Source organism: Alosa pseudoharengus, unplaced genomic scaffold (genome assembly GCF_046254945.1).
Source record: "Alosa pseudoharengus isolate Yale_2024_CS ecotype anadromous, Long Island Sound unplaced genomic scaffold, YU_APseudo_1.1 YU_APseudo_1.1_scf_6, whole genome shotgun sequence".
In the NCBI taxonomy this organism is placed as follows: domain Eukaryota; kingdom Metazoa; phylum Chordata; class Actinopteri; order Clupeiformes; family Clupeidae; genus Alosa; species Alosa pseudoharengus.
Window position 1 is genome coordinate 37,746,511 of NW_027468848.1, and position 21,235 is coordinate 37,767,745.

General features: G+C 40.8%; 2 protein-coding genes across 4 annotated transcripts; one reads left to right on the forward strand and one right to left on the reverse strand.

The window, feature by feature from the left end:
* Positions 1–1,147: 1,147 nt before the first annotated feature.
* rnft2 (ring finger protein, transmembrane 2) lies at positions 1,148–18,523 on the reverse strand. Of its 2 annotated transcripts, none has more exons than XM_076270851.1 (10): positions 18,474–18,523; positions 17,046–17,123; positions 16,459–16,958; positions 9,960–10,036; positions 9,664–9,764; positions 9,000–9,153; positions 5,003–5,152; positions 2,733–2,798; positions 2,193–2,294; positions 1,148–1,664 (listed from the first exon to the last, which is right to left on the reverse strand). In XM_076270851.1, exons 1-10 carry the CDS (start codon positions 18,506–18,508, stop codon positions 1,530–1,532), a joined length of 1,398 nt encoding a protein of 465 aa, XP_076126966.1. In that variant the 5' UTR covers positions 18,509–18,523; the 3' UTR covers positions 1,148–1,529. The 2 variants fall into 2 exon arrangements, with proteins under 2 accessions (XP_076126966.1, XP_076126965.1); XM_076270850.1 differs by lacking the exon at positions 18,474–18,523 and adding an exon at positions 17,426–17,568.
* spring1 (SREBF pathway regulator in golgi 1) lies at positions 17,709–20,843 on the forward strand. Of its 2 annotated transcripts, none has more exons than XM_076270852.1 (5): positions 17,709–18,599; positions 18,701–18,857; positions 18,994–19,178; positions 19,364–19,477; positions 20,119–20,843. In XM_076270852.1, the coding sequence occupies exons 1-5, from the start codon at positions 18,507–18,509 to the stop codon at positions 20,200–20,202; spliced, it is 633 nt and encodes a 210-aa protein (XP_076126967.1). In that variant the 5' UTR covers positions 17,709–18,506; the 3' UTR covers positions 20,203–20,843. The 2 variants fall into 2 exon arrangements, with proteins under 2 accessions (XP_076126967.1, XP_076126968.1); XM_076270853.1 differs by having other exon boundaries at positions 19,027–19,178.
* Positions 20,844–21,235: the final 392 nt, after the last annotated feature.

The window sequence follows — 21,235 nt, forward strand, 5'->3', positions numbered from 1 at the left end:
AGCGACATCTGTAGAAGCAACAGTTAGTCGCTGAGCGTCGTTGAAGCCAGCAACAGGTAAGCATCACCAGAGTTTACAATATATCAGTTTTGATTCCCGAAAATCGGATTAAAATAATAATGTCTATCTTTAATAGCATATTACAGACACACCGCGTAACAAAAAAATGAGATGTATATCTTCACCCAGATGTACCTGCATCACGAGAAGTGCAACAGTTGAGTGTTTACATAAGTGATGCTACTGTGGTGCGCCACATGGACGGAAGTTCTCATGGATTGGCATTGGACTGTGTCGCTCGATGTGGAATCTGCGCAAGATCTACACTGGCATGATCAAGACCACGTTTTTTTTCTGTTACCGAGGCCAGAAGCACTGTTTGGTATCCGTAGTATCTGTGGACTATTGCAGTTTATAGACCAACTGGTTTTGTTGTATTTGCTAGTTGAGTTAGGCTACGGATGATTGTTCTGTTTGACAGTCCGTTACAATCACCCGGCGATTTAAAATACAAGAGAGACTAAATATACTACGCTGACGTCATTCTCCCTTGGTGTTTGATAAGGGAAAATTTGATAAACATTTCTCAAGCTTTCCTTCTTGTATAGCACGGTTGAACAACCTCTTGAAAAACCAATGTTAAATTATGTGCACTATATGACTACACTGCGCAGAATAAGCTGGAAAGGGAACACGTCTTTTGGGTTTTATAACCATGTAAACAGACATGGATTAAAAGCTTTCATTTGCACATTGCACTGGAATGTTTTTATAAGCAATCACAATGGCTAAAGGTCTTCATTCTCCACTATAAAACCAAGACCAATGCATTTTGGTGTGATGTTTTTGTATTCTTACTTTGTGTCTTTGTATGACAAGATTTTAAAAATGCATTTTGATAAATCCTTCAGAAATATTTTCTAGAAGTTTTCTAAAGGGCTTTGGAAACTTTGTTCCAGTGTTATTTCAGAACGGACAGCAAATAGCATGTCAATGATGTTTACATAAGCACATGCTTTTAAATATTTGTGCAACCTGTGTTGTTTTTTCCAAGTCACATACTGTATGTATATATTTGGCAGGTAAAATACAAATTACCATGTAAAAAAATGTGCATATTATAGATGACATACACTGAACAAGACTGTTGAACACTGAAACATGCCATTTTATTTACGGTTTTGAGTAGCTTAAATAATATAATGGTCAATAATGATTTCAAATAAAAAAATACTGTTAATATTCAAACAATGTTGTGTTCACATTTTAATTGTTCAGGTGAGTGGCAAATACAAAACTAACAGTGCAATACTGCAACAGAGCCACATAATGTGCAGATCAGTATGAGGAATGCATGTACCAGGTAGCCATTGCCAATATCGTCTTTGAAACATTAATGGAAGTTTCTTGTCTCTTTTGTAGTATTCAATGTTTACATTCATGTAACAACCAGTGACTTAAATGTATGAGCCTGCGACTACAGAGATGTCCAGTTCTGTGCCAGAGCTCTGGGGAATGTTTAGAAGCGGCTAATAGATCTGAAAGTGTGCCGAGGTGGTGCCATCCTTCCAGCAGCGTACCGTCTCAATGACTGCCGAGCGACACAACGGGCATGTTCGCTCTCGATCAAACCACTGGCACAGACAGTCCTCACAGAAGACATGCTAGGTGACACAAAAACACAAAAAGGAAATGATTCATTTCAACAGTGAAGCTCTGACCTTTTGTATCCAATATCTGTAGTGGGAGAAACTTAGTAGCTCCAATGTGTAAACCTCTACTCAACATTGTGTTTTATGAATGAGGTTCTGATCTTCAACAACAGAAAGTATGGGGTGCTTAACAGTCCCAGACAGTGAAGATGTGAAAACTCTTAAGAGATCATCCTCTCTCTGTTTGACACTGGCCAGAAGGTGTGGTTAGGTTGGGTAGTGGATGTGAGCTGTTAGTATACATATGCAGTTGGCTTGGTGTCACTTAGAAATGCCCCTATTTCCCACAAAACATCCATGAAATGAGTTTGAATATGAAATTTATGAACAAGAAATGTAGTCATAGGGATTTTTACTTGTGATAGTAATTGCGTCCTTAAGACTTTCCTTTAGTCAAAGAGATTCCTTTTGCTTTTCTTTCAAAAACAAGGACGTTTCTAAGGGATCCCAAACTTTTGAACAATAGCGTATATGCAATACCTGGCAGAGCAAAGCCACAGGGTCTCTGAACTCAGACTGGCAGATGGCACACACGTCTCCCGCTTCAGTGCACTGCTGGCTGCTAGCCCTCATACCGTAACTCTGCAAGAATGACAAAACAAAACAACGCAATGAAGAAAAACATGATAATGCTTCATAGCAAGGACATTGGTAATTAGAAGACAGCAACCCGTAATCCCACAGTACATAATGGCTTAAGATGAGTTCACCCTAGCTGGGCAGCAGAATTGTTTTAACCATTAACTTTGTACTACTATTCCATCATGTAACAGGGCCTAAAGCAAAGCCCCCCCACTCGGCGGCCATCTTGGTAACACACTTTGGGCAGTTATCGGCCATCTTTTTTCCTATTCAAGTGAATGGGGAGGCATACAGGAAGGGATGGGATATGTGTAGACAACTGCCATATTGGCGTTACAAACTACCTCAAGGCATTTCTATGGAGGATTCTTTGAGTGCTGTGTCTCCTCATTAGAAAGTCTTTGGTTAAAGGTGAAAAAAGACATACATGTAGCCTACCTGAGAGCTACACAGAACCACCAAAGCTTTGCGGATGGCTGATATTCTCCCACAGACATCGAAGGACTGAAAAAAAAAAAAAAAGATTGTGGTAACTTGGTCAAACAGTCATTAGAGGAGTCTACTACCGTACATAATCTGTGCCTGTTTGTGGTCAAAGTTAACGTCATTACTTTCAAAACCTTCTCAGGTATTTTAACTGGGCATGCATAAAAAAAATAGATTGTGGTAACTTGGTCAAACAGTCATTATAGGAGTACCACAATAACCAATCTGTGTCTGCTTGAGGTCAAAGTTAACGTCATTACTTTCAACTGGGCATGCACAGAAAACAATGAACAAAGATGTTTCCGTTCTCTAACATGGCTTTGAAATACATAACAAGGAATTTACTCAAATATCAAATCAAATATGGGCCATTCCCTTTCCGTGTAAAATCAGATAAGGTTGTTGCTGCAGCGTCTCAGATTTTGTTCAAACCTTGTCTATATGAAGAATGGGTCCCCAAACCAAATCCTATGTCTTAATATTAATTTCAGCCCTTGAAATTACTTTTTTTTTTTAACAGCCTGAAAATCACATTGTCTGGGAAGCAATGTTTTGGGGTTTTAAAATATTGAAAATTATTATTCATAGGCAGCACAAACTTTATAGTAAGGATGGAAGACAACAATGTTCTCTGTATGATGAACCATTACAAGTTTGTACAGCATTCTCCTTGAATTTCTACAAGGCCCTAGATTTGGAAAAAAAGTACAGAGTGGCATTAAGGGTAGTATAAAATTGTTTTTGTACGCATTTGGCATCAACCATATTTTTTTTCTTTACATACTGTATTTTATTATTATTTATGCTCCACATATAATGGACCTTGAAGATTGTAAGGATTAAACAAGGTTGGGTTTTTCGGTCATTTTAGAATGAAATATTATGTGGGGTAGCTAGTAGGCACATGAAAATGTATGTGAAAGTAGCTCAGTGTATGGGCAGTTAGTGTACAAAGTGTCAATGTTGTACCATAGACAAATAAATAGAGTCAAAAACATTGTTTTACTTGAGGGACAAGAATGAAAACGCATAGGTATACCATGTAACCAAGTGTATTTATCTATGAATGAAACATACTGTAGTACATGATCATGGTACACAAAATGACTATAAACTGACCTTTTTCCACATAGATTTTTGTGTTCCTACTAGCTACCCCACATGCCATTTTAGTCCTATGAAAATGACCAAAAAATGCAATCACACCACGTTTTATGTTCATGTGCATTTATTGCAGATACTTCAAATATTGGCTCAACGTTAATAAAGTATTGTATTTACAGACAAAATACTGATTGTTGCCATGTGGGTACAAAAAATGAGTTGACCCTCAAGACCCTCAATATCATCAGTTTTGCACTGTGTTCTAAACCTAGGGCCTTGCAGTACAAACTATTAACTTTGTCCAGTCATATTGAGAACATAATTTCCTTACATCCTAAATATTTTGAGTAGGCCAGGAATAAACCTTTTAAAGTTATTAATGCCCAAGGCCTTCACGATAAGGCATTTCTGAGAGTGTAAAAATGATTTGAATGAATAAAAATGAATATGAACCGTGATATAAATAAAGCTATAAAATATCACATCCAAACATTAATACATATATTGAATAGAAATCTACATTTGCCTCAACACATCCCTCTTCCTTTCACCAAGCTGGACATGTACTAAAATATGTCTGCAAAGCTATCACTCTGTTTGTGGCTGAATTTGTGGCTGAATCGTTAGAATGATGTATAATGTTCACATTTAAATAGCAATAATATGGAGATACAATATAGTTGACTTTTGATTCCTTTAAAGTCCTTATACATATCATATCACAGGCTCCTCTCATAAAGCTTGTGGTTCAGAAAAACATCCTGCTGCAGCCACTAGGTCGGCTGGCACAGTCATATGGTGGCACAACTATGTCTTGGGTTCTTAAACTGAGAAATCCATCCACCTTGTTGCATGTGTTACACCTCCCCATTCAACCCAGTGCGCTGTTTCTGTGGCGCTGCTACACTGATTTTGCAATATGCTGCTACACTGATTCTTCTAGACAACAGCTGAACTGTTTTACTTTTATTATTTCTCTCATTTCATATCCTTGATTGCTGCTGATGTGGAACATTCTCTTAAATGTTGCTATCTCTAAAATCCATGCATTTTTTTTTTTTTTTACCCCAGAGCAGACAGAGGCTGAGCAGTGATATGAAAGCATCAAGCAGCATTACCTTGCAAAGGCTGTAGATGATTATCAGCATGGCACCAAGGAAATAGCTGTTTGAAGGGTCTTCCCCCATAATGTACTTGTACCACAACTGGATGGGCACCAAAGCCCGGAATAGTTGACTCAGCTCCTCAATGACCAAATAGAACTTCCCCTGGCGTGACAGAGGGAGATAGAGGTCACAAAGAGAAAGTTTGACTATGGCTGAGGGGCTGAAGGACTGAAAAACATGCTGATCCAGTCTGAGGTTATCAGAGATTAGCAAAGTCAGCTATGAACTGATGATGGATAACTTTCAAATAGATGACACTTCAACAGATTGTATGCAAAAGTAAAAAAGCAAGCATATGCACCATCTTACCACATTCTACCAAGTTACTGCTTCATATCCTCTTTACAATAGGCACAGGCTGACATGCATGATAAGTGACTCACTGGGCAGCGGGTTAAAAGTGTTCAGTGAACACCAGCATGGCTTTTGCACTGCTGCATGACCCTTCCTTAAAGACCAGTCTCCCATAGCCGCTGAGGCTGCCCGCACCTGGCCCACATCCAAGCCAACTCTACCCATAGGAAGTGAGCTTCCATTACGAGGTACAGCAGAGCTTAGGGCCTTGTCAAACTGGAGCTGCCACTGATGCTGGAGCTGCCACACACAGATACATCCCCGCAGGATGTAAGTGTGTGCGTGTGAGAGAGAGAGAGAGAGCGAGAGAGAGAAAGAAAGAGAGAGAGAGAGCTTCAGGGAGCCAAGCGGCAGAGACGTCCGCCACAGGCCTGGCCAGCCTCCAGAGTTCGGCAGCTTCACAACAGCGTGGGCAATTTACCCACACTCCACGACGGGCTGGCAGCCGCCCGCGCCACCTGCCACCCCTTCTCTCTCTCGCTCTCCCTTCCCACTCAACCACAGCGCCAACCCGCGGGCGCCACTCCTCACCTCAGCGCCCCTCGCCCAGGGAGAGCACCGCTGACAGAGGTCACCAACGTCTCTGAGGTACTGTACAATGATTAAAGTCCCAGGCAAGGTAAAGCAATAAATACACAAACAGATTAAAAACAATAACAAAGCCACCAGAGCTAAGTGATCACATTACGCCCATAAACATGCCGCCATGCATAATGAGCCGATGGATATCGCCTGACAGCGATTAATCACTCTTGTTGGATCCCCCACTAACTGCCTGACAGAGGTGGGTGACCTCTTCAACTAGGCAATTTATCTTTGCCTTCATTCCTTAAGCGAAGCCCTAACCACAACTGGAGCAGAGCCATGGACTGAATGCTGTGCCACTATCTGAGTAGGCTCTTATTTGTATGATGTTTGTGACACTATTTGAGTAGGCTCTTATTTGTTTGGAGTAAACCAACTAGCCTACTTTTTAAAGCCTATCAAATGTGTGCCAATCAGGCAAACAAAACAGTCATTTGACTCTTTTGATCTTGATGGTTTTCTCCATAACAACTTTATAGGGGTGACCAGAGAACCTTGGGCAAGCCAGCTTGTATCGTTGTTGGGTCTGGTATTATTGAATCTTAAAGTCATGGCAAAGTAACAGACTGGCTATCATTATAGACCGAAGTTTAAGGTTAAAGCAAACAATGCCCACAAATAAAACACAGCCCCCAAATAAATTTAAAAACTGATTAAGAAAAGCAACTGGAATCAAACACAATCCGAACTTCACTGATCGTTACTTCCGAGCATCAAACTAGTAGAACATGGTAATTGATGTGTTACACCGTACTGCACAACTATATAGCTACAATGTAACACATGATACATAGAATAATGTGGTAACTGAGAAGATGTTGTTGAGGAGAGGCAGGAAAGGCGAGGCGAGGAGATGCGGTTGGTGAGATGCTCTCTCCTATAAACAAGACACAGGCGGGGCCCAGGGGAGCAGTGACCTCACTCCTCAGCTCTCCCAGCGGGACATGAGCTCACAGCCTGCGTGCCTGCCTTCATTGATTGGCCTGTGTGTCAGGGCAACATGGGCGAACTCGGTTACCCCTGGTCCACATCGTCCACACATGGTGACTGACTGCCACCATGATGGAGAGGATGCTCAACAGGACCAGTGAACAAGATTTACACATAGTTACTGCCTGAGGAACTTAAGAAGAATTGTTTTCAATGTAAATGTTAACGTTCTGGGAGGATAAGATGTATTACTGTTGATCAAACTTTGATAGTGGTCAAATGAAATAGTAAAAAAAATAGAGAAATTTCCCTGACTCATTGAAAGAATCCAAAATACAAAACTGCAACGTAATGGACTAAATAAAATGAAACTAAATAAGCAGTTAATGAAATATATATATATATATATATATATATATACAGTGGGGAAAATAAGTATTGAACACGTCAACATTTTTTTCAGTAAGTATACTTCCAGTGAGGCTATTCGCATGAAATTTTCACCAGACATTAGTATTAACTTAGGTAATCCACACATATATAAAAATCCAAACATTAATGTCTAAAAGTAGAGTTATGAGTAAAAAAGTGGAATGGCACAGGGAAAAAGTATTGAACACACTAAGAAAAAGCAGTACACAAAGGCAAGGAATGGCAAGGAACAAACTGGAATCTATAAGTATTTAGAGAAATTATCCCTCCTATCTGTGCAAATTGATATAAACTGGGTTAGTACATACTGGTGGGCTATAAAAAGGTTTTTTGTTACCAAGGTGTCACACAAGAAACATTTCATGATGGGCAAAAGCAAAGAGCCCTCCCAAGACCTTTGCAACCTTATTGTTGCAAAACATATCAATGGAACTGGTTACAGATGCACTTCAAAACTTCTGAATCATCCAGCAAGCAGTATTGGAGCCATTATCTGCAAGTGGAAGGAACATCAATGCATCATCAACTGGCCATGCACAGGATCTCCTTGCAAGATTTCTGACCAGGAAGTCAGAAGGAAAGTCAGAAGTGTAGCCGAAGATCCAAGGACCACTCAGAGAAAGCTCCAGAAAGACTTGGAGGCAGCAGGTACAATTTTTACAGAGAAAATCATAGGTAATGCACTCCACCACCATGGCCTCTACGCACGCTCATCCCGCATGACTCTTTTGCTGAAGAAAAACATGTCAAACCTCGTTGAAAGTTTGCTACACAACATTTGGACAATCCTATGCAATACTGAGAGAATGTATTCTGGTTAAAAATGTAACTTTTCGGATGTCATACTACACACCATATTTGGAGGAGAAATGGCACTGTGCATCACCCTAAAAATACCCTACCAACAGTGAGGTTTGGAGGTGGTGGCATCATGGTGTGGGCTGTTTTTCATCTCATGGTACTAGCAGACTTCATACAGTTAAAGGAATGATGAATGGAGTCATTTTTTTCTGGGAGAATCTTTACATCCACCAGGATGATGAGGATGAGACATGGCTAGACCTTCCAGCAGGACAATGATCCTAACCATTCAGCAAAGGAAACTCTCAATTGGTTTCAGAGAAAGGAAATCAAGGCCCTGACTTCAATTCAATTGAACAGTTTTGGAAGTTAACTAAAGATCAGGATTTACAAGAGGGACCCCTGAAATCTTCAATATTAAAGGACTATCTGTTTAAAAGAATGGGCCAAACTCACACCAGAATACTCTGACTGATTAGTTTTATCATACAGGAAATACCTTGAAGCTGTCATTACGAATAAAGGCTTTTCCACAAAGTATTTAAGAAATTTCAGCAGGCGTGTTCAATACTTTTTTCCTGTGTCATTCCACTTTATTGCACATAACTCTACCTATGGACTTTAATGTTTGGATTTTTTTATATGGGTGGATTATCTGAGTTAATACTAATGTCTGGTGAAAATTTCATGCAAATAGCCTCATTGGAAGTATACTTACTGAAAAAAATGTTGACGTGTTCAATACTTATTTTCCCCGCTGTATATATATACCATAAATAAGAATAAAATGCAATTTTTTAACCAAATCCCACGGGTATCAACTATTTTTATCATGGATATTTCTTACCCTGGATTTGAAAGCAAGGAGGATTTTGGGAAGAAACAGAATGACGCATTTGAATCCAATGGTGATATACTTCAGGACAAAATCAGTGATGCCAACCACCCAGATGAGATCGAAGAAGTCAAAGCTGTTGATACTTGGCTTGGCAAATATAAGGCTGCAAGATAAAAAAAAAAAAGAAGCCTGCTTTAAGAAAGAGACATGGATCAAAATTAGCATGGCCATGAGAGGGTTTGTGAAGGCCTTTGCACTTGGCCAGAAATGGGGATGTAATATACCAGAAATACTCACATGCTAAGAAGACACATGGTAAAATATACCTATGGAAAACCAAAGATGCATTGCAGGAATTTGAAAAACTGAGGCAAATGAAGGAATGAAACGCAAAAACCATGTCAACAGACTCCAAACACAAATGTATGATGTCATGCACTTCTAAGAAAACACACACACACACACACACACACACACACACACACACACACACAACACAACACAACACAACTAAATTCTACATGACATGAATAACTAAGTAGACAAAATGAAGATAAATAAACTGAGTCAGTGAGTAAACAACTTTCACAGCGTATGTGTGAACATGAACATGAAGGATCGTCTGTGGTGCAATGAGGGCAGTTCATTAATAAGCATGTTAAGCTGGGCCTACCTGTTGTAGAGCTCTTCTGAACTAAACGTGTAATACAGATACGCAATGTTCCCTGCAAGGAAAACCACGATCCATAGCGTGACAAACACAGACCTCTCCTCCTGTAACACATAGATAGAGACCAAACACAGTTCCAGGCACACATTCATTACAGAAGCAAAAAGGCACATGTACTGGATCTTGTAAATCTGCAGCTGTTTATGAAGATGACTTTACTTAGACCTAGACCCAGTTAAGTGGACTGTATTACAGTACATCAACAACGTTATCAGTAGAGAGAGACACTGAATGATTACCCGTAAAGACACCTGGTGTTTCAGAGCAGAGTTGGCAAAGGCAAATGTGCTTGCCATTCCAATGCATACAGAAATACCTAGAAACGACAATGGCAAAGGACACAGCATCAAGCCAAATCTTCTAAACAGGGCAGTACTGACAGACAACAAAACTATGTTTTATTAGCAGAAGATACTATCAATCAATGACTTTATAAAGAGATTATGACAAAACCTCAAAGCTAGTGTTCTAGATCGCATACATTAATGTTTCTAAACCCCACTGTATGTTTGTATACTGAGGTTGTACTTGTTCTGAAAAGACCTAGGTGGATGTCTTCTTAAATCATGCACTGAGCAGCTAAGCCCAGTGTTTTGTAACATTTTTCAAATATCAATCAAACAACAGGTAGTGCCTAAATCATGGAAGCAGGCTACAGTTATTCCCTAAGCTAAAGTTAAAAACCCTAAATCCCTTAATGACTTTCAGTCAGTTGCACTTTTGTCCCAAATCATTGTGAAAGAAGAGTTGGTAGCTAAAATTATAAATATTCTGGACGTCTGCAGTTTGCTTATAGGGCTAACTGGGTGGAGGATACAACTGTATCAATATGTTGTACAAGCACTTGGAGGTGACTAAAACACATGCTAAATTGCTTTTCACTGAAATCTCATCAGCTTTTAATACGATCCAGCCCCACATTTTGGCTAGTAAACTTATTTTTAATTTGGATCTTAATTTGGTGGGATGGGTTCCCAGAGGTCAACGGCTGCCGCACTGAACCATTGGTGTCCTCTACTGGATCTCCACAGGGTTGGGTTTTGTCGCCCCTGTTGTAGATCCTGTACACAAATGATTGCTGCAGTCAGTATGAAAATCGGCACATAGTGAAGTTTGCCCGATGATTCGGTCTGTTATTGCGAGTTTGCTTCAGGATAATGAAATCTAGTTTTGGATGATTTTGTTGCTTGGTGTGATGCTGCCTTTTTACAGCTTAATACAACCAAAACCGAAGAGATGTCAATCAATTTCAGACCAAAATACCCAGTCCCTACACATGCCACCATTAGGAGCGAGAATATAGAGAGTGCAGAGACTTACAAATATATGGGAACTGTTATTGACTGGTAGTTGTGTTTTGATGATGATAATACTGATGTTTTATGTAAGAAAGGTCAACAACTCTTGCATTGTCTAAGGAAACTGAGGTCCTTCAATGTGGACTGATGACTATTTTGTTGTGTTTTTCAATGATTTGTTGTTTCGGAAATCTGAGTGTAGAAAAAACAAAGCTGCTCTTAGCCGGATCGTGAAGCACTGCAGCAAGGTGATAGGAGTCAGCCAGACTGCACTGTCTGAAATATTGCAGACCCAAGTTCTTCAGAAAGCCCGTGCAATACTCCAGAATGATACTCACCCACTTCACTCAGAATTCCAGACCCTCCCTTCAGGTACCCGTTTCAGGGTACAGAGGATTAAAACAAACTGACAAAAATGAATTTGTTCCAGTAGCAATCAAGCGCCTTAATTAATGTACTAACACTTTGCTGCAATGCACTTACCCACTGCCATGCTGTTTCTTAACTCTATGTAAGTTTTAAGTCTTGTTCTTGTGATTTTTACTCTGTCTGACATTATTCTGTGTATTGCCCTTTGTGCTGTCTAGTGTCTATGGTGTTGTATTGTATTTGCCCTTTGATTATAATAAACTTTGATTATAATATAATAAAGTTAAAGACCAGGGGCTGGTTTCCCAAAGCCTTCTTAATGCTACGTAGTTCGTAACCTCTCCTTAAGCTCTACCTTAACATTTTCACGCATTTCCCGAAAGGTACTTTGCTACGAATGTCTTTTGTACATCGCTTGTTGGTAAGAGTGGTCTGAACCACTCTTAGAACTCTCTTAGTTTCGGCTCTCGACGCTAGTCCCTGCCACTGTAGCCTACAGCAATCATTAGAAATCTCTGTTCCGGCCAATCTCTCTCCTCAATGTGGACAATAACATAATCGCAAAAATGCTAGCACACAGATTAGCAAAGGTCACCCCATCCATTATCCACCCAGACCAAACAGGCTTCATTAAGGCAGAATTTCATCCACCAACACCCGCAGACTGTTTAATATAATGTATCACTCCACAAATGTTCAAGATAATACCATCATAGCAACTCTGGACACAGAAAAAGCATTTGATAGGGTGAACTGAAATTTCCTGTTTTCCACCTTAGGGAGGTTTGGCTTCGGGGAGTCGTTCATTAACTGGATTAAACTTCTATACACCTCTCCTTCAGCCACAGTAATCACCAATGTACTAACATCACAAAGTTTCACTCTTCACCGGGGAACTAGACAGGGGTGCCCACTCTCCCCCTCACTATTTACAATTTTCATTGAACCCCTAGCAGCTGCCATCCGTCAGAACCCCCTCATCAAAGGTGTCCAGACTCCATATATGCATCACAAAATCAGCCTTTATGCCAACGACATTCTTCTCTTTCTTCAAAACCCCACAACATCAATAAAAGAAACCATCAAACTAATTGACACATTCTCTAAAATTTCTGAATACTCAATCAATTGGAATAAATCTGCAATTCTCCCATTACATTCCAACAGCTGGGATGTGACGGCCAACTCTTCACCTTTTCCACTCTGCACTAATTATATCACTTACTTAGGGATAAAAGTCTCCCCCAGGCTGTCAGACTTATTTAGCCTAAATTATTCCCCTCTACTCACTTCAATAGATGATGACCTTCAACGCTGGAAGAACCTCCCATTATCCATCATGGGCAGAATCTCAGTAATCAAAATGACAATACTGCCCAAAATAAACTATTTACTCTCTATGATTCCAACCCAGCCCACCCCACTCTGGTTTAAGTCTCTCGATTCATTAATCACTAAATTCTACTGAAAAGATAGGACCCCAAGGATCAAACTCACCACTCTCCAAAAACTAAAAGCACTGGGAGGACTAGATGTCCCACACTTCCAGCACTATGCCCTGGCCAACCAGCTCCACTTCATCTACAAATGGCTACACCCCACCCCCTCAGACAACACCTGGTTAGACCTAGAACAAACAATCTGTAAAGAAATTAAAATCTCAGATCTCCCTTTCTGCAGTCAGTCAATCAAAAAACATCCATTCTTCAAAGCCCCAACAATTTCATCTACTCTGACAGCCTGGTGGAGATTCTACCACATCACTGATTCACCTATAGCACCATCAATTCGCACCCCGATTTGGAATAACCCAGACTTCACCGTCAATAAAAAAACACATAACTTTCACACATGGATGGGAAAGGGTATCACTCACCTTTCAACACATTCTTCAAGACAATAATCTGGCCTCATTTTCCTGTTTGGTCCAGAAGCACGGCATCGAGAGTAAACACTTATTACAATACCTGCAAATTAAATCATCTATCCTAGGAAAAATGAACATCCAGACAGCTAACCATGACATTCCCCCACCAATCTCAGAGCTGCTTAATATTCCCTCTCCCAAAAAAATACTCTCCCAAATTTACAAAATTATATCTCGTTCAGAAAAAAAAATTGGCCTGCCATATCACAAATGGGAATCAGACTTATCAATTACTCCCGGTGCTGACTTCTGGTCCAAAATGTGCAAAAACATCTACCTCATGACAAAGAATAGTAATCTACAACTAATACAAGGTTCTTCACAGATTTCACTTCACTGCACATAAATTGGCTAAAATGGGGTTTGGTTCGGATCTATGCTCTCACTGCACACAAAATAACCCAGACACATACATCCATGCGGTTTGGCATTGCACTCCAATCAACCACTTCTGGGTGAGTGTCACAAAATCTCTCTCTTCCATCTTTGGCCGTCACATCCCAGCATCCCCTTCCTTATGCATACTTGGTGATACATCCACAGTCAATTTAAGCAACTCTTGCAATAAAACACTGCTGGCAGCGCTGACTATCGCCAAGAAAACAATCCTCATGAACTGGAAATCTAGGAACAATGTTCACATCACTCATTGGAAAAACTTGTTAACAGACTATATATCATTAGAAAACCTATCAACTACAAACGTAATCAATACTCAGGATACAACCTCTCCTTGGTACCCCTTTATCACCTACCTACAGTCCTGACCCTCTTTGCCTGAGATCCATCTCCACACCAACACACTTCATCAACAGATACACATATCCTTGAACACTGGGCAGGGGATGGTAGCTGGAACTATTATTGTTGTTATTATCATCATTATTATTATTATTATTATTATTATTATTATTATTATTATTAATAGCAAATAAATAGCATCCATTTCTTCCCCTCCCCCTTTTATTTACATCTCTGATAACTTTTCTAATTTCACTCTCTCTGCCTGTCTCATCGTTATTATGCCGGGGCCCCATTGGATGGCTTGGGAGACTCGGTCCTGGCGGGTCGCTGTGTGGGTTTGGCATTGGTTGGGTCCTGTGGGTTATCTATTGGCCCTGGGCCCCCGGTGTGCACCCTCCTCATACGCTCATGCACACGCCTTGTTCTGGAAGCACACAGCACGCTTACTCTCTTTTAATTGCACTACATGTTAGGTGACATTCATAAAACATAAACAAAACCACAAACAGGCTAGGGTAAGGGTGGAGTGCAGGTAGATACCTCATCAGGTGTCTATCTGCATGCCTCACTTATTTTAATGCACACATTACAGAGGAGGCATACATCTTACACAGGGTAAGTGTGGTGTGCATGGGGAAATCCTGACAGATATTCACCATGCATGCCCACTTCTTTTAATGCTACACACTAGATAGAGCTCTCAACCTAGCCATTCACATACATATTTAGGTCAAGAGTGGCGTGTTGGATGGAGGTCTGGGGGCGAGGTGTGGTTGGTCGTGGTAGTGGGGGACGTGTGCATATGATGGGGGCCTGGGGGGATGGGTGGCACGCAGGTCCTCCTCTTGTCAGCTCATCGCCATAACTACCGGGGCTGGGTGGAACTGTGGCCATTAATGGGTGCCCAGGTTGTCAATCAGTCAGGCAATCAGTTATTCTTATTATTACACTCATCTTTAACAGAATAATTACAACTCCTTTCCTCTGAAACCCTCCCTCTCTGTGTTCCAGCTTCTCTCCTCCAGCAAGCCAACCTTACACATATGCACACACACACACATCCTCACTACCCCTTACCCCCCCCCCCCCCACACCCCCATCCCAACACCACCTCATTCACACTCTCAGAGCTACCATCCGCACCCCCCCTACCCCCCCCTCCCCCCGTCATTCCGGTCATCAATTTCATCCCTGATAATCATATCAGTAATCATCCTGGACGCAAATCATCCTTAGCCTCTCTGTTATTAATGTTATGTGTGTTAATAAGCCATGTCAATGTGATGTCTTGTTAAGTTACAGTATGTGTTTGTGTAATGTACATCTGTTTGTCCGATGTAGTATTCTTGTGCATGTCGTTGTAGTGTTGCATTTTCTGTAATGTCAATGGTGTTTGCAATAAAAAATAAATAAAAAAATAAAAAAATAAAAAAAATCTCTGTTGCGCATGCAACTCATATGGTACAATATCCCTGTTTTGGTTCGCCAATGATTTTATGTAAGTAGGCTAAATTAATTGGAAATGTTTTTTACACAAATACTAAAATGTGCACGCATTTGAAAATAATTAAAAGCTTTATTCTCTTATTTCTTGCTTTTTCCCCCACCATCTTCTACAATGTTTAATATGGGAGGTTGCTTTTATGTTTAATGTTAACCAATGGCACAAAATACGGAATTAAAAGAGGCTGCTGGTCAATCAGCTGTGATTAAAAAAACAATTAAATACTATTATTCAAATAAATTCTTGATATGGAGTAATGAAGGATGGCATAACGGGTAAAGGTGTTAAGGGGTTATAGCTGGTCATGCCAACAGATTGTGGATCACTTCCCCCTACAGACCTTGTGAAAACATTGTTAATTAAGGGTAGATCATTTCATTTCTACTTTTTAATCATCGTAGGCTATTAATAAGTTCATGCACGTTGAAGTAGTGTGAATGTTTCTGGAGGTGATATTTGAGCAATGTTTTTTTTTGTGTGTGTGCAAAGAACGCACTCTTTTATAATGCAGTCATGCCTCTGCATTAAGTGAAAAATCAATTTCTGAGCAATCAATGTCAACCAATTCAGCACCTTCAGGGTGGACAGTGCCTTATACGTCGGACGTTTTGTAAGAAGACTGGGGCAGGGACAGTTCAGGAACCACGACTATAAAGGTAAACTTTGAAAAGGTTTACCTTTGGAGTCTTTGTAACTTGCTAAGATTGAACGTTATCGGGAAAACGGCCCCTTATAGATTAGACTAAATTGTTATTAACCATGCTTATTTCATATTGCATACTGATGAATGATGACTGCCCTGTTGTTAGGCCTGTATGCAAGGAAAATGTTTTACTGTGTATCCACATATGAATGAGAGTGTGTGCTTGTGTTTGTGTGTGCACATGCCTCCTTACCTAACTTATGCTGGAAACAGACTTTGACAAGGAGTATTAGGATAAAGGGGATGCCCCTCTGCAACCAGCTGACCACTGCCTTGAGCTCCGAGAGGGCTGGCGCAGGGGTGGAGGGGTCCTCGCCCCCCTCGTCCCGGCTGCTGTGGCGGTCAGTGGCGGAGGAAGATGCCGAGTGCAGCAACGAGGAGCGGCTCTGCGATGCCTGGTGGAAGTGGTGATGGTGATGATGGTGCTGGGCCTGGCGAGGCAGGAATGGCTGGCCCTCGGTGCGGTGGGAACCCTCCTCCCTGGAGGACGTGGTCATCTGGATGAACACGTCTGGAGGCGAGCCCAAGACCAGCCCGGCAGCCTGGAAGGGTGCTGAGGTCACCGCGCCAGACGACACCCCGACCAATCCAGAGAAGAGTTGCTGAGGGGTTGTGGGAGAGTCTGGCTTGAGGCAGTCAAATACTCCACCTTCATCAAGGCTGCTTTCAGAGCCTAGTGTTTGGCTCCTGTTCCTATGACAAAGAAGAAACCACAAAAAAAATCATTTATTTCACAGTTTATTTTACGGTGAGTGAACTGAAATAAAACTGCTTGCAAACCTCTCTGGTGGCATGCCATCTGTGTTGCTGCTGTGTCTTCTCTGCATGGCACCCAGTCTGTCAGCAAGTGTTCCAAAACTGAACAAGGAAGGAATCAAATTAATCGTCAACACATGTCTAGTGACAAAGCTAACGTGGAAGTTAAACAACAGCTATGCTTAAAAACAACTTAACCAAAGCATAGCACATCATATGAGATGAACGGAAAAAATACAGTTGGGGGAAACTGGAAAATAAACAATGCACAAAAGCACTTGCACGAAGAAAGACTGCAATTAGCTAGGCACGCTAGCACTACTGAGATTACTAGCAATGTTGAATAGCACTGAAGACTATTTGATATTAACAAGGGGATATAGTAGTTGACAATGCCTTCTTACCGTACGCATATTACATTTAGTTGTTTATTCAATTATGGCCAGCTGTTTGAGCACAGCTACATCAGCTAACGTTAGCTGAGTTGACCCAGAACCCGTCTACCGCCTTGTTAGACATTCTCTGGTTTACCTACTATTCTCTGCTACTACCATAGACAGTAAAAGAAAGGCTACTACTCCAATCTGCAGTGCACATGGGCGGGTCTTACCCGTCAGTTTTCCGGTATGACGATATTTGTAGAACCAATCAGAAAATATTTCACCATCCTCTAGCCAGTCACACAAATCGTTCGGACAGGATCCCCTCGGACCTGGAAAATTGTTTTGGTTCTCTGGTAGATCCTAGCAGCTACTACTTTGACAAGGCCACAGTAACGTTCATTTATCCCATGCTTAGCTAGTCTCAGCGCAGGGCTTAAAACCTCGTTAACAGCTAAGTGTGGTGTCATTTGAATAGGAAGAGTCTACACACATAACGTTACAATTTTACTGTAGGATGTGTGTATTGTCGTTAAAATACATTAACTACAACTGGGTCGGTAACGTCAAATATTTCAGTTAATAGAGAGCTAATTTGGCTAACGGCTAGCCAGTTAACGTTAGCGATAAATACCAACAGAGTTGTCTTGTCATGAGAGCACAAGCTTGTCTATAGCGTTAGGCGTACTGTTATAATCGGTGTGTATGTAGTAGGAAATTGCCTCACACCGGCAAGATAATTTTCAGTGTTTTATTTAAAAATGGGTTAGAAAATCACCGTTTGCTTAATGGAAACGAGGGTCCGTCCTACTCAACTAGCGTTAACGTTAATAGCTAATAGCTGCTAGGTTTTATCTGGCCTGATAGCTAACAACACATAGCTAACATTAGCTAGCGAGATCCCTTTATCGCTTGTTAATAACCGAAGTGTCAACGAAATTAGCTAGCGGCCCTACTGCTATCCCCTGCAAATAGTGCTGATTAATGTAAGGTTGGAAGTTATTAATTTGTATTTCTCATTGTCTGACCAAATAAGGTCAAGGGTAGTTTCGTCAAGCTATCTGTTAGCTACCTGGACCTGGCACATATTCCAAAGAACGTCTCCATGGTGTTACGTAGACTCTTGAGGAAGCGTTGGGTCTTGGGGGTTGTTTTTGGATTGTCCCTGATCTACTTTCTCACCAGTACATTAAAGCGGGTAGGTGTTGTATTATTTTGTCTCTTGAATATAAAACACGTGAAACATATGCCATTCGGTCTAATTAACCAAAACACTGAATAATCCTCTTGCTCGTGCAGGAGGAGCGGACCATCGGAGACCGGACCCTCTTGGAATTGAGGGACTCCGATCATCACATTCCATGGAAGGTCCGATTCAATTTGGGCAATAGCAGCAGACAGATAACACAATGCAGGAATTCTATACAGGGCAAGATTCTCCTCACAGACGAATTAGGTAAAATGTATATGTGTAGTAACGAGCGCTTTGGGTTGCACTCTGTGCACGTTAAATGCGCTATACAAATAAAAATGACTTGACTTGACTTGTAGTAATGAGTTCTGTTGACCCTTTTAAATGGTATTTTCTGCAGTACTGGACCTCTTACAGTGGTGTTTGTCTACAGGTTATGTATGTGAGCGAAAGGACATGTTGGTGAATGGCTGCTGTAACGTAAATGCACCTAGTTCACGCCAGTACATTTGCAAAACCTGCCTGGCCAATGGATGCTGCAGCATCTATGAATATTGTGTATCTTGTTGCCTTCAACCTGACAAGGTATCCAGTTTGCTATCCTCACCCTGCCTGTGGTATTTAAATATGGCATGTTTCACACAGTAAATTGACTGAATGAAGAACAAGAACACTGAAAGTACAACTTTTTTTGTAATTATTGTTTTCCAAAAGTGATAGAAAATAGCTGGCTGAAACATCCCTTTGTTATCTACACCATTCTTTCCTAGCAACCTCTTTTGGAGCACTTTCTCAACCGGGCTGCAGAGGGGTTTCAGAACCTCTTCACAGCAGTGGAAGATCACTTTGAGCTTTGCCTAGCCAAATGCAGAACTTCTTCACAAGTACGTGCTTAAGTCAACATTCTTGGAAGAGACCTTTAAAATCCTCTGGTTCACACATCCTGAAAATGAAAGCCCTCATACTGTTTTATTTTCATTCTTTCTTAAAGCAGTTAAAGCAATATGATTATGAAAGGTCTTTACCCTTTGTTGTCACTTTTCAATGTACTGGGTAGCCTTTTAGTGTCGTTTTTCAACAGTCCTAATGCTAAAGCGGTACCCAGTGCATCAAAAAGCAAATTAAATGTTATAGTATATTGCTGCATTCCAGAAAACCCAGAAGTCAGATATTCCCCTATTCGAATCTCCCCATTTCATTCCAGAAAAAATGATAAAAAAATACAATGGAACGCCTCTCAAAATGTAAGTTCCCACTTGTAAACTCGGGGCAAGTCGGTCTACCCTGACTTCAAAATCTGAACTGAAGGCCAACCTCCAAAGTCCAAGTTGTTTGGAATGTAGCATAATACCAGCAGTTCAGTGCACACAGTATCAATGGCATTATATATCACTGCTATAATATCATTATCTACCATCAAAATGAATTTAAATTTGAAGCTTTTATATAAACAAAAACTACATTGTGTTACTTTAATGTCCCTATGAATGTAATGCCAACTGCATTCTCCTCTCTGCTTTTCCAGAGTGTTCAGCATGAAAACACGTACAGGAATCCACAAGCCAAATACTGCTATGGAGAAAGCCCACCAGAGCTTCTGCCAATATGACAGATTTTGGCACTTCTCCATCTGTGGCTTTCAAATATCCAACGGAATAATGAAGGAGACTGGCCGAAAACGTAACACACTAGTCAAGACTCATGATACACTATGAAGCCTGGGCCTCTATTGCTAGTCAAATTGAAACTTGACTGAACATTGTATCACAGCTCACCCTCCCCCACCCATCCCTTTCCATCTGCAGTAGGCGGGTGGGCTGAGGAAGTAAAAACAATCATGTCTGAAAGTGTACACTTCATAAGTGCATAGACTGCTTTCTTACTTCATCTGAGATGACCCTCATGTTTCGTTAGTACCCACATAGCAGATGGCCTGTGGGAAGATCCAGGCTCATGTTTGGCCCTGATCTGCCAGGCTGGGTTCTGATCAGGGCCAAAACCTTCGCAGTCAGTGGCTGACTGGGTTGCATTGTTGTCTTTTATGTTTTCTTACATCATTTCATGAGATGCTTTTTTTTTTTTCTTTTGCGTGTTAAACTGATGAAACCATACTAAACAAATGAGTTTGTTATTGCCCTATGGGAGATTATTGCAAACTACACAAACAATGGCCATATGTAACAAATACAGTAGCTAGTAGAACATGTAGTCATTTTTTATTTAATAAAGAAACTGTAACTGATCCATTCATCCAAATTGACTATAGTGGTTTTATAACAAACATAAGTGGAATAGCTTTGTTATTGGTGAAATGGACATGCCTTTCTGAAATGGGAGGTATTTTAAGGAGGTTGTTTGGTGGTAAACTTGGTTAAGTTAACTCACAGTAAGTGGTTAAGTGTCTAAAAGAAGAGGTTATTGGCTTAGTTTAGTTAGAGAAATTAAGCCATAGGGCTCTTTCTATTAGTAGGTGTACCATAACCTACCCAAGTTTGTCTCTACTGAAATACATCCCAGTAATCCATACAGATGTTTCTGCTAATGTGAATGCGTTTACTTAGAATGAATGAGCAAATTGTTTCTGATGAATTGTTTAGTTGTCCTGTCGTCATGAGCATACACCCATGCTGTTATCTTTACTC